The 12,781-nt window shown below is 38.2% G+C and overlaps 1 protein-coding gene across 4 annotated transcripts in view; it reads left to right on the plus strand.

Moving 5' to 3' along the window:
• The window catches only part of LOC135720626 (A disintegrin and metalloproteinase with thrombospondin motifs 2), a 136,426-nt gene that overhangs the window by 106,426 nt on the left and 17,219 nt on the right, over positions 1–12,781 (plus strand). For 2 of the 4 annotated variants that reach the window (XM_065242831.2, XM_065242843.2), the window contains exons 6-10: positions 6,961–7,117; positions 7,225–7,330; positions 8,288–8,431; positions 8,636–8,768; positions 9,372–9,401. In XM_065242831.2, coding sequence (XP_065098903.1) covers positions 6,961–7,117; positions 7,225–7,330; positions 8,288–8,431; positions 8,636–8,768; positions 9,372–9,401 — 570 coding nt within the window. The remainder of the gene's footprint in view (positions 1–6,960; positions 7,118–7,224; positions 7,331–8,287; positions 8,432–8,635; positions 8,769–9,371; positions 9,402–12,781) is intronic. The other 2 variants (XM_065242836.2, XM_065242850.2) reach the window with 1 other exon arrangement.

Below are 12,781 nucleotides of genomic sequence, written 5' to 3' on the forward strand. Positions count from 1 at the left end.
TCATTTCCCGTATAAAGTGCAAAAGACCACAAACTATGCGCAAAACTACTGAACTTCGACCGCGGCGTGAGCGCAAGCTGAGCTCCGCTGCGCTCGCGCTACTCGACGCAACAACAAACCGCCCTCGCACGGCGCAAGCCATTGAAATTAATGGGTTTCATAGCGCAGCGCGCACCGCGTCCTACCTTTAAAAAAGCTGCTTTACCATAATCACGTCGTAATGCTGTTAACGGTCTATAGCCACACTTCACATTTAAGCTTACGTAATTTAAAACAACGCTAACTTACCTTTGAAATAGCTGAAGACGGCGTGTACGAACATTAAACTTCCTTAAAACAGTGTCCTGTAGATTTGTAAATTCCACCTCGACCTCTAATCTCTGAGTTTGAGCCAGTCTGTGTTTGCATGAAGATGAGTGCTGGTTCATTCTAAATGTTCTAATATCCATATTTTACACGATCCATAAAATGCCGCGAAAAAACACATTGCTAGTATCAAGTCACAAATATGCTAAAGACATAAGACGGGTGAGACACTGCAATACATCCAATCAGAGAAACTGGTCTATTTTAATTAAAGAAAAAACATATATCAACTATATTTTCCTCATTTGATTACATTACAAGTCATGAAACATTCAATGTTTAATTTATTTTAATTATTCTTGATATATATTAAAGTAATAAAAAACTTTGTAGGGGGGGGGCACAACAACCTGTTCGGGGGGCACTGCCCGCGAATGCCCCCCCTTGACGCCGGCCCTGGTGGGTCCTAACACCCCAGTATAGTGATGGGGACACTATACTGTCAAAAAAGCACCGTCCTTTGGATGAGACGTTAAACCGAGGTCCTGACACTCTGTGGTCATTAAAAATCCCAGGATGTCCTTTGAAAAAGAGTAGGGGTGTGCTCTGCCATCCTGGACAAAAAAATTGCTCATTGGCCTACTTATCATCCCCTCATATTAATTGTCTATATGACTCTGTCTCCTCTCCACTAATAAGCCGGTGTGTGTGGTGGGCGTTCTGGCGCAATATGGCTGCCGTCGCATCATCCAGGTGAATGCTGCACATTGGTGGTGGTTGAGGAGATTCCCCCATATGTAAAGCGCTTTGAGTACTGAGAAAAGCGCTATATAAATGTAAGGTAGTATTATTATTATTGGTTCCAAGGTCCACTGTAAAGACTTTTTTTGAGGGTCTTACTGTGCAGGATTAATTGTATGTACTGTATGGTCTCTCTCTCTTTCTCTCTCTGCCTGTGTGTTCATTTACCACTATAGGAGTTTTTTATGGTGACAGTTTGACATTTGATCAGCTGTATATACTGTATGTATAGGCACACACCACTACCGCCATCTTTTTTATATCTGCACAAACACAAATGCACTAGCAGTTTAGCTTGTATCTTTTGCTGGGTCCTGGTTGCTCACTCTGTCCTAGCTGTGGCCTGTTTTTCCAATAGACTGAAAACTCAGGGAACCAAAGCATAGGGTTCCCATGTCGCACACTTTCACAGTTCAACAGCAAAGCACAGAAGGTGTTTCTAAATGTCAACGAAGGATTCTCAGAAACCAGAATTTCGAGGATGCTACGTTATTGACATCTGTCGAAGGACCGTTCCAATGTCGAGGATCCTCGGAATTTTAACCAAGGACTGAATCCTTCGTTCGAAAAATATCCCATATACAGGAAAAGATGCATATGTCTAGCCTTCGCGCTCGCAAATCACCCACAATCCTCTGTGTGCAGCACTGAAAGCAGACCTTTTCACTGACGTAATGACGCAATGACGTACACTTGCTAGCCTGTTCCATTTACGTGTTCTCTGAATGCTAAAGAAGAGCCTCGCCTAGCCTCTGAAGGAAGTGACTCGGAAGGACCAGTCCTGCCAAGAAAGTATCCTTGACATTGAGAAACACCTAGAGAGTGCTGATATCCCCAAAACGCATACAAATACTCACACTACAACACCCAGCAAGGCAAAAATTCTGAGAAGTAGATTTACGAAAGCTTTATAAAAAATCAATTATCACCCTGTCTCATTCATAAACACAAATCTTTAACTTATTTCCTTCCTCTAAATGGAGATCAGGAGAGAGACTGATCTCAAATCAAGCAGCTAACCTCAGATGTTGGTAATCTGATGGCCCCAAATGCTCGAGAAACAGCCCTTATTTACAGGTTATACACATCAGTACAATCGAGATCTCATCAAAGATTGATGGAGAAGAAATGTCGTATTTCACCTTTCATTCAGCTCTGAGATTTAATAGAACGAGCAAACATTTCTTTTGAGGACATCCGAATAATTTGACGTATAATAATTAATAAAAGCCAGTTATTCCATCAGTATAAATGGTTAAACAAGGAAGAATCTGGATTTTTTTAAGCCACTTGACATGACAATCCATCACTTCTCTATCTCTGCAACGGAGTTTACCATTACCACCCGGTCAGAGGAATGGCTCACAACACATAATTGATGACGTGGGGGTTTTGTGGTGTTCACGTGTGGTTCTCAGGTTGGAGAGAGGTCTGCCGTAGGTCGGGCAGATGATGTTTCCGGGACTGATTTTTGGTGGCCTTGTCTTTCCAGGATCAAGTTTTACAATGCCAACTGTCTTACACATACACATTATACATGTACTAATCTTTCTCTGTTTACCTGAGTTCAATTCAGTCTTTTTCTTTAAGTCCATCACCTGTTCTTCAGAAGAGCTAGTTATACATTAGTTTATGTTATCTTTTGTTTTTGATGTCATAACCTTGACCATAACCTCACTTTGTGTAGAAAATTCCAGGGGGATGCCCATAGGGATGCCATAGCTTCCACGCTTTTCCCAGTGGGCCGATCGGCTTGTGGCCACACTGCCGAAACCAAGGTTAGATGCATTGTAAATAAACCCAGATTTAAAAGAGAAACTGACACTGGGCCATTTGAACCACACTGCCACCGTTGATATGGGTTGTATACAAAAGAGCAAAACCGGGTGTCTCCTCACCTAACACATACCAGAAATGGTGCACTATGGATGTTCAGCTTGGGTCAAATGATGTAATATCACAGCATAGTGTATTTTCAACCCAAATAGATACAGTATTTAAAGCCTGATCCACCATCAGGTCTGATCGCATTACATTTAGTTTCAACATTTAGCAGATGCTTTTATCCAAAGTGACTTTTAAACATCTTTAAATCCGTCTATGTTACAGCGCGACTGCGGAGGTTTCAAACTAAAACAGGGTATGCAGCCAGCGTTTACAAAAGTCTGAGTTTATGAAGGAGACACATTAAAGCGCGGTCACGGGCGTCTCTCCGTCTCTATTTCTCTCGTCCGCAGCCCCGTTCAGCATTCAGCCTCGCCCTTCTTGCCAGCAGGTTGTCCATCATTTCCAATTACTGTAGCAACCGGTGTTGCGGCAGCGGCACGCTCTGATCATCTGAGCGACCCATCGGCTCCTACTCAGACCTGATATATAACCTGCATCAATCCACAGAAACTCACACCATAGCTGTACTGTACTTGTACCTGTTTGTCTTGTTGTTTGTCACTGTCTATTCACCTTGGTCCACTTGTTCTTCTGTATACTGTATATGTGAAGGAATAACAATAAAGTTGAGTTTTGTGCGCACATCAGAAAAAATAAAGACGCATGCTGTGTCCCAGTTTGCCCAAATTATATGATGTATTTTCTGGTTTTGATATGGTATTATGATATAAGCGGTAAAAATAGTTTTTTTGTAAAACACAAATTTTTGAAGAAAAATACATATATAGTAGTGTGATGTTTGAGAAAATATAACACAAGTGACATAGTAAAAATGCTGGAAACAAACTCTTAATAATGTACAAATAGCATGAGAGAGATTCGTATGAGACAAGCTGTTCTGTCATCCTTTTAAAACTGCTGAAACTCAAACACAGTGTTCCTGTTTGACAAATCAATCAGCAGATCTATGCACACTGTAAGAGCTGATATTATCCACACAATTCAGAGAAAGAGAGGAGTTTAGTGATGCTACAAAAATTAATCAATCAAAGGGACAGTTCACCTAAAAATAAAAAATAAATCTCTCATCATTTACTCACTCTCATGTTGTTCTTTGTTCTGCTGAACACAAATGAAGATATTTAAAAGAACCCAAACCGATTATGAGCCCGATATTCACTTTCATAGTATTCTTTTTTCCTACTAAAGAAGTGAATGGGGCTCATGAACAGTTTGCTTACAAACAGTCCTCAAAATATCTTCCATCGCGTCCATCAGAACTAAGACATTTGTACAGGTTTGTAACAGCATGCGAGTGTGTAAATGATGACAGAATTTTCACAATTTTTGGGTGAACTAACCCTTTAAACTGTATTAATAAAATAATATTCTTTAAGAAATAACAAATAAAGAAAAGCTGAAATGCAAAAAGTGTATTACAATGGTCACATCTGTAACGTGTTAGTACTGTTTGTCCCAGTACCTGCATGCTCTTTTGATAGGCACTAAAATGCGGATTGTTGACATGACATGGCATTTTCAGTCGCACAAAAATAAAATGAGTATAATTAGTAATGTCATCCTTTAAAATCCAGTAAATGGTCAAATGTTTCTGAGTTTTACAAATTTTATTGTTGTTACAAAATTACAGTTTTTTTCGATTGCTAAACGTCAGTGGGCACAACTGGAGCTACATGTGCAAAACTCTAACTACAACCTGCAATACCAAAAGTCACCTGAGCACAACTCTTAACACATGACTCAAAACAGCTCAGTTCAGCCAAAAACTAAACACAACCCTCACTGAGATAACACACACTGTCACTCACAACACACTGAGAGGAAAAACACTAACATCAAACACCAATACAGAAATTACTAATTTTTATCTTTACAGTTTGAACAATTTCAGTGACTTCATACAAAGTAATATTTTCTTCAAATAATGATGTATTTATTGATTGATTTATCACATGATTTATTGAAATTTTTTGACCAGAACAATTCTTTAAGGTAAATGAAATTTGCAGTTTGCTTCAATAGTCTGTAGTAGTTTATGGAATTATAGTAATGAGGAAAAAAGGTAGAAACTAAAAGTACATACTGTAATTCAAACAAATAAATGAGGAGCTAATCCTGCCTTTCTCTAGCATCAGGCCACTACCTGCCACCCTTCTCCCTCCACGAACCCGTCTTCCTTGTTCCATTTCCAAAATTTGTCTTTCTAAGCTCTACCTATCATATTTATATAAAAAGTAATATTATATATAAATGAAATATATAAATGAAATTGGAATTTATATTTATATGAAATTGCAATCAGCAGTGTTTGAAAGGCACAATGCTAAAAATCAATTCTGTTTTGAATGTGTGGTTCACAGTTTTGACAGCAGTGTGTTAGCATTTGAACAAAGTGCTGTAAATCCACAGTGTTGTGCAGGTTGTGGTTAAAGTCATGGGATAAGTGTGTAAAGTTTTGAAAACTGTGTTTAACCAATGAAAAACGAACTAGAGTTTGGTCCACATGAACTGCTGCTGTGCAGACTGTAGTTAGAGTTTTGCACATGGGACTCCAGTTGTGCCCACTGGCGTTTAGCAATCGAAAAAAACTGTAACAGCATACCAGCAGTGGAATATGAGAAATCATTAGTATACTACGCACACGGACCTATTGTTTAATTTTATCAATCTGTAAAATTCATAAGCACAAAAAAGCATAATAAGAGAATTAAACAGTAGATGAACTTGTGCTTTACTGTGAGTGATGCTGAGTTATCTTCCCACCACCCTCTTTCTCTCACAGCACTGGAATGATGAGGTCGCCCCCTATTGCGTACAAGCAGCATTACAGAGAGAGAGAGAGAGAGAGAGAGAGAGAGAGAGAGAGAGAGAGAGAGAGAGAGAGAGAGGCATTTTAGGACACACATCTGGAAGGGATCTATTACTTCCATTGCTTTTGTAGCCACGTCATCAAAACACTGTCTGGATGTTTCTTCTTCACACACATTTATCTCCAGATCGAGCCTTTGTCCACGTGAACTTTAGTGTAATAATAACAAAACCTTTATAATATCAAAGTTGATTTAGGTATAGAAACATATTGACACGTTTTATTTCACTGTACTGTTTTTTGATGGCTGGCTTATTTTGTCTTGGAAGTGTGCTTACATTTAAAGTGATACCAAATGAACAGTTGTGTTGTTTGAATGGATAATGAACTGATGTACAGTAATAGTTCTGGCCAGTGTTTAAATGAATATTTGGGTTCAGATGTATTAAACAGCATCTGTAAACAATGGTGACCAGTGGCAGCCGGTGACTTTTTTTTCCGAGGGCGCTCGATGCAAAGTTTGTCACAACATGTATGTAGCCCGTCATGTGTGTGGTTCGTAATATCAAAATATGTGTTCTGCGCATCGAGTGAATCTATGTGCATCACGTGTCTTGTCGAAATAAGTGCCTGCTGCGAAGGCGTCTAAATGGTTTATGATAAAAGAGACGCTTGCGTTAGCCAGATCATACTCTCATAATCTCATGCGTAATCAGAGATTACTGTGCTGCTGTAAGAGCGTGGCTGTTTTTGACATTTTACTTGTTTTACTGTCACATTTTATTGCCTTGTTCTATAATATTAGTTAAAGTTGTGCTTTAGCTAACATGAACTTACTAACTAGCTAACACATCTTTTTAAGTCTTTGTTAAGTGGTTCATTCCTGCTACTTTACATGCAATAACAAGCATTAAGAGATACAACATAGGATTTTAAATATGAAATAGTAAAGGTTTAAAATGAACATGTACTAAGATGAATGAATATCGTAAAAGTATTGTTCGCTGTCTGATCGAATGTTATTTTCTATAGTCAACATTATGTGACAGATGCTGATTTGATCTATCAAGCACAATAAACCGGAAGCAAAAGTAAATCTTCCCTTTGAGTACGACTAACACCTCTCTTGCTTGCAGTCCTCAAGTCTCATTGAACTGGGCAACCCTTCTCAGAGTTTGGAGAACGTGTGTCGCTGGGCTTTCGAACAGCAGAGGAAGGACACCAATGACAAAGAATACCACGATCACGCCATCTTTCTTACTCGCCAAGAGTTTGGGCCTACGGGAATGCAGGGTAGTGAATTGTTGAATGACCTTGATATGGTGTTGACCCCAGTCCTAAACATATCAGCCTCGGAAGTGTGTGTGATATAAGCTGTAATGTTATGTATGTGTTGTTAGGTTACGCTCCTGTCACAGGCATGTGTCATCCCGTACGGAGTTGCACTCTCAATCATGAAGATGGTTTCTCATCAGCTTTCGTGGTGGCGCATGAAACCGGCCACGTGTGAGTATCTGCTGCACCCTAACCCATGTGGCTTCAGATCAAGATGTCTCATGGCAGTGGGCATCACCACGTGGCTTATTTGTATGATCTCTTTCATATGTTTTAGTTTGATCTGGGTGGAGTTTCATTTTTGCTTTTTGAATAAAGGTGCATTTATGTACAATTCGCACCATAAATATTCTATGCACATATATATCTATGGTCTGAGGTTGTGCGATTGAGTGGAGGCGGGGACTAATTCATTCATTATTATATTCATCATTCCATGTATACTAAATGAAGAAAGGTTGTAGAGTTACATTCAGTCTATTTTTAAGCATAAAAAAAACGTTTTTCCTATGCTATTATGAGTGATACAATTATCGACTACAGGGGGACATCTGAAGGACAATACTAAGTGAAAAAATAGTCACCCTGTCCAACCATTTACATACACCTGACTTTTAAGTGTATGCTTCTTGAGTGTCACTTTATGTTTGTATCTATTGTAGTAGTTGAGTCTCAATGTGAAAAGATGAATAAACATCTAGCTCAAAACATACACTGTAAAAAATTTGCTGTAATTATGCAGCTGGTTGCCAGGAACTTACTGTAGACGATAAAGAAACAGTGTAAAAAAAACTCTCCCTGGTAGTCCAGGTAACATTGAATCAGGTGTATGTACATTTGGACTCTGTTATTTTTATCTGTTTTGTGAACTTTTTGTAAACATTTGTCAATAACTTGTTCAGGGCAGGACTAAATTACAAACAAACCTGCAAGGTGTACAGTATGTAAACATTTGATGGCAAATGTAAGCTTTTTTTGAACGATCCTATTCAAAATCAATGACCAGTAATCACAGACAAAAGTCATGATAACGTTGGGTTTAGTGTATTCAAATCCTCCATGAATAAAGTCTCAGATAAGGGTTTAGGTTGTTGTTTAGTTTAAGATTTGTGTTTTCGTGTATTCTAGGTTGGGTATGGAGCATGATGGACAGGGAAATCGTTGTGGAGATGAGGTGCAAATGGGGAGCATCATGGCCCCGTTGGTGCAGGCTGCTTTCCACCGATTTCACTGGTCCCGCTGTAGTCAACAGGAACTGGGACGCTACCTACAGTGAGTACTAGCAAAGCTGTCATCAGGTGGAACAACCTGGAATATTTTAGGGCTTCCTTAGGGTTTGAATGCAGCTCGATCCGGGCCCTGTGAATTTTAGGGCCGACATTGAGTGCCGGACATACATACTGTACGCAATCATACACATCCAATGAATTGAGTAGTATGACTGTGGATTACATACCACCCCATTCTTCACTGTAGTTCATATGATTGTCTTCGTGACGACCCGTTTGAGCACACATGGGAGGAGCTTCCCCAGCTGCCCGGACTACATTATTCCATGAACGAACAGTGTCGCTTTGATTTCGGGGCCGGATACATGATGTGCACAGCGGTGAGTCTCATGTTCACTGCTGAACACTGTTTTCCTTTTTTTGAATAATGCATCATTGTCATGAGATTGCACAATCTCTGTGAGCGAGCATGTATAACCTCAACCATCAGCCATTTGTGAATCATTGGGTTTACAGTAGATTACCGTGACCCAGTACGACCCAGTGTTATACATGCTAATGATGCATTATGAATGTTTCACTGTGTCGAGTGACTGAGGTTTTTCCAAGAATCCCTACGTGGCAAAGCAAAAGTAACTTTTAATGAATGAAGCACAATTAAATGCATACGCATTTCTTATAACACCCAGATTTTTATTTCAATGGTCTAACTTTTGAGCCTTGGTGAACCTAAAGTAGGAACTCTCATCCAAAGACCACTGCTGTGGTGGGACATTTTATAATCAAATTCTCCGTCTTGCATTGCTGCAGTATATAAAACGGTTGTTCAAAACCACGATGTCAAGCGCTCATGAGAAAGTTGTAGATGTTGCTTTAACAAAAATGATTTCCAGAATGATTTCTGCTCCTGCTGAACAAATGAAATTCCAGCTTAACGACACTGCTTGGTCTGTACTTCATTGTCTTGTTAAACATTCCTTTAGCTGCAAAAGGTGGGGCCGTCCGGAGCCCAGGTAAGGTGTTTTACTCAGTCACACTGTGAACTCTCAGTCAGTCTTACTGTTGTTTGTCTCATTGTCATTATTCAGACATGTATGCAGCAGGATACTAAACCCACATTCGTTTCTGTTGACGTTATTATTGGGCAGTTTGAGTTTGGAGCATGCACTTAAGACAATAAAAGTCATTTGATTGGGTTTCCATACTACGACTTTGCCTTTCTTGCAGGCTGTTATAATGCCAAGTTCTGGATTCAGTTTACCACGTTTTGATAAAGTACTATAGGTACTGTACACCATGTCAGCAAACACAATAATTTTGGTCAGAAGGAGCCTTTAAGATGTTGACAAACTACACCTATTGAATTAACATCAGTAACCATAACTAGACGCTCACCCACCAGTTGAAGAGCCACATTTGAAAAAATGATTTACACATGTGTGAGTAAACGAAGCCCCAAGCCGTTCATTCCACCTCATATTTTCACTTTGAAAGTGTTTTGCTCTAAACTATCATTTTAGGAATCAAAATTTCTTTTTTTTTTTGCGGTAGTCGAGAGAGAAATTATTTTCCATTGAACCCATTACTTTTATGTCAAGTTAACCAGGTCATTGCAACCTGCAGTGCTTTTCAAGAATCAAGCTCTCCATTAGGCACAATGCATAGTGCGCTTCAGTCGCTCTTTTAAAAATCTCTACAGGTAAATGCAATAACTGTCTGTCAAGTTTGACACGGTTCAAGAGTCTGAACTCGAAACAATATTTCAGCTGAGATAAGAAATATGCTGAAAATGGTGAGAAATGATTTTGGTCTTGATGGGTTTGAAAAGTTTGTTGGGTTTAGAATCCTGCTAAATCAGCTTTCAGTAGCGTCTTGGATTGTGGTCTTTTCTATTATCAGAGAATCGTCTCTTTCTTCAACCATAATATCAGGAAAAATCTCATCAATGCTCAACATTTTCTCATTGGTCTCACAGGCTATACCATAACTAAAACATTTCCTCGTTGTTTCGTTTTGCATGACATTTTTTTGTTTTGTTTCATATACAGTAGTGTATAGAAGTGCAGTGATTGAAGATTCCTGAACAATGTTGTCCAGCAGGGTCTCTGTGTCAGGTCTTATACAGTACACTCTCAGAAAAAAGGTACGAGAATGTACAAAAGTTGTCACTGGGGCGCTACCTTCCCAAAAAGTATGTTTGTACCTAAAAGGTGTATATTGGTACCTTAAGGCGTGAAACCCCTGTTGGCAGGTGTTGGATCAAAGTAAATGAGACTTTAGAATGTGGTTGTCTGTTGGTGTCTGTTGGAGTTGCTAGTTGTCTGACCAGTGTGAACATATTAGGTACATATTAGGACCTTTTTAACTCATTCCCTGCCAGCCATATTTTTTAAAGTTGCCCGAAAGCAGTCTATTGTGATTTTCACAAAAGTTTTACAAAATGTCTTCCAGAAAAATGTTCTTCTACAAATATAACAAATTAAAGAATAGACCCTCTTCTTTCAAATGAACAATAAACAAACAAACAAAACGGAAAAAAAAAAACATTTTATCCTATCTGTATTTTTTCTCTGCTCTTTAAAAATACAAAGTTTTTAGTATTTTTGTGAAGGAATTTTGTTAGAGATCCGATTCAGAACGATTATCAAAACATACAAGAGTTTAAAATGAGTAAATAACGTTTTTGGCTTCAGTATTTTCATAAATTGGCTATGTGCGGTATTGCAGATAACATAAAAATTCTTCAGAAACCCCCTTTTTATGTAAATTCTTAATTGACGAGATCAATGGCGAGGAAAGAGTTAAAAGGTACCATTCCAGTGACACCTTTTTTTCTGAGAGTGTACAGTATGTTAAATAATACAAGAGTCCTCTCTTAGTTAAATGTCAAAATGTGACGACAGTATAGGAACTCTGTGAATCATCCCTTACATTTACTAGTTCTCAACTGGTTATCAACAACCAAGCTAAATGCAGGTAATTGTTTAACACACAAAAATGCACTTTAGATTAATTATCATGGCCATCAATGGAAATACCAGAATCATAAAACCACATTAAATACATACAGTATGTGGTCAAAAGTTTCATACACCTTGCAGAATCTGGAAAATGCAGAACATTTGGGAAATGAAGGTTTGTTTTTGATTTAATCCTGCCCTGAACAAATGATTTCACAAGAGAACTGTGTACAGAAAGTTTGCAACACAGAATAATAACAGAAAAAATAACCAAGTTACATCCATCAGATTCAATGTACCCTGGACAATCAGTGATTTTTTTATATTTTGAGATTAGGGTTTTGAGTCATTTCTGACCTTCAGAAAAATCCTCCAGGCCCTGCAAAATCTTTTTCAGCATCTTCTATATATTTAAACGGTGTGACTGTATGATGTTCATCTTTATTACATTAAGGACAATCAGAAGAGTCATACACAACTATTAGCATAGATACAGACACACAGTGATGGTCAAGAAGTGCCATTCATGAAAAGGCAGGCGGATGTAAATTGTTGTCGTTTGCAAACTTGCATGTATTTATCTTAAATCATAAAAAACACCATTGATTTAACATCAAGCAGTATTAAGAATCAAGGGTAGGTAAACTATAATGTGATGCAAACTTTCTGTAAACATTTCTCTTGTGAAATAACTTGTTCAGGGCAGGACTAAATTACAGTTTTTTTCGATTGCTAAACGCCAGTGGGCACAACTGGAGTCACATGTGCAAAACTCTAACTACAGTCTGCACAGCAGCAGTTCATGTGGACCAAACTCTAGTTCGTTTTTCATTGCTTGAACACAGTTTTCAAAACTTTACACACTTATTCCATGACTTTAACCACAACCTGCACAACACTGTGGATTTACAGCACTTTGTTCAAATGCTAACACACTGCTGTCAAAACTGTGAATCACACATTCAAAACACAATTGATTTCAGCATTGTGCCTTTCAAACACTGCTGATTGCAATTTCATATAAATATAAATTCCAATTTCATTTATATATTTCATTTATATATAATATTACCTTTCATGTACTTTAAGTTTCTACCTTTTTTCTCATTACTGTAATTCCGTAAATTACTACAGACAACTGAAGCAAACTGCTAATTTTCATTTACCCTAAAAAATTATGATGTTCTAAAAAAAATATTGTGATAAATCAATAAATAAATTATTCTTTAAAGAAAACATTACTTGGTGTGACATCACTGAAATTGTTAAAACTGTAAAGATATAAAGTTAGTATTTTGTGTATTGGTGTTTGATGTTAGTGTTTTTCCTCTCAGTGTGTTGTGAGTGACAGTGTGTGTTATCTCAGTGAGGGTTGTGTTTAGTGTTTGGCTGCACGGAGCTGTTTTGAGCCATATGTTAAGAGTTGTGCTCAG

This window comes from Paramisgurnus dabryanus, chromosome 16 (assembly GCF_030506205.2).
Source record: "Paramisgurnus dabryanus chromosome 16, PD_genome_1.1, whole genome shotgun sequence".
NCBI classification, from domain to species: domain Eukaryota; kingdom Metazoa; phylum Chordata; class Actinopteri; order Cypriniformes; family Cobitidae; genus Paramisgurnus; species Paramisgurnus dabryanus.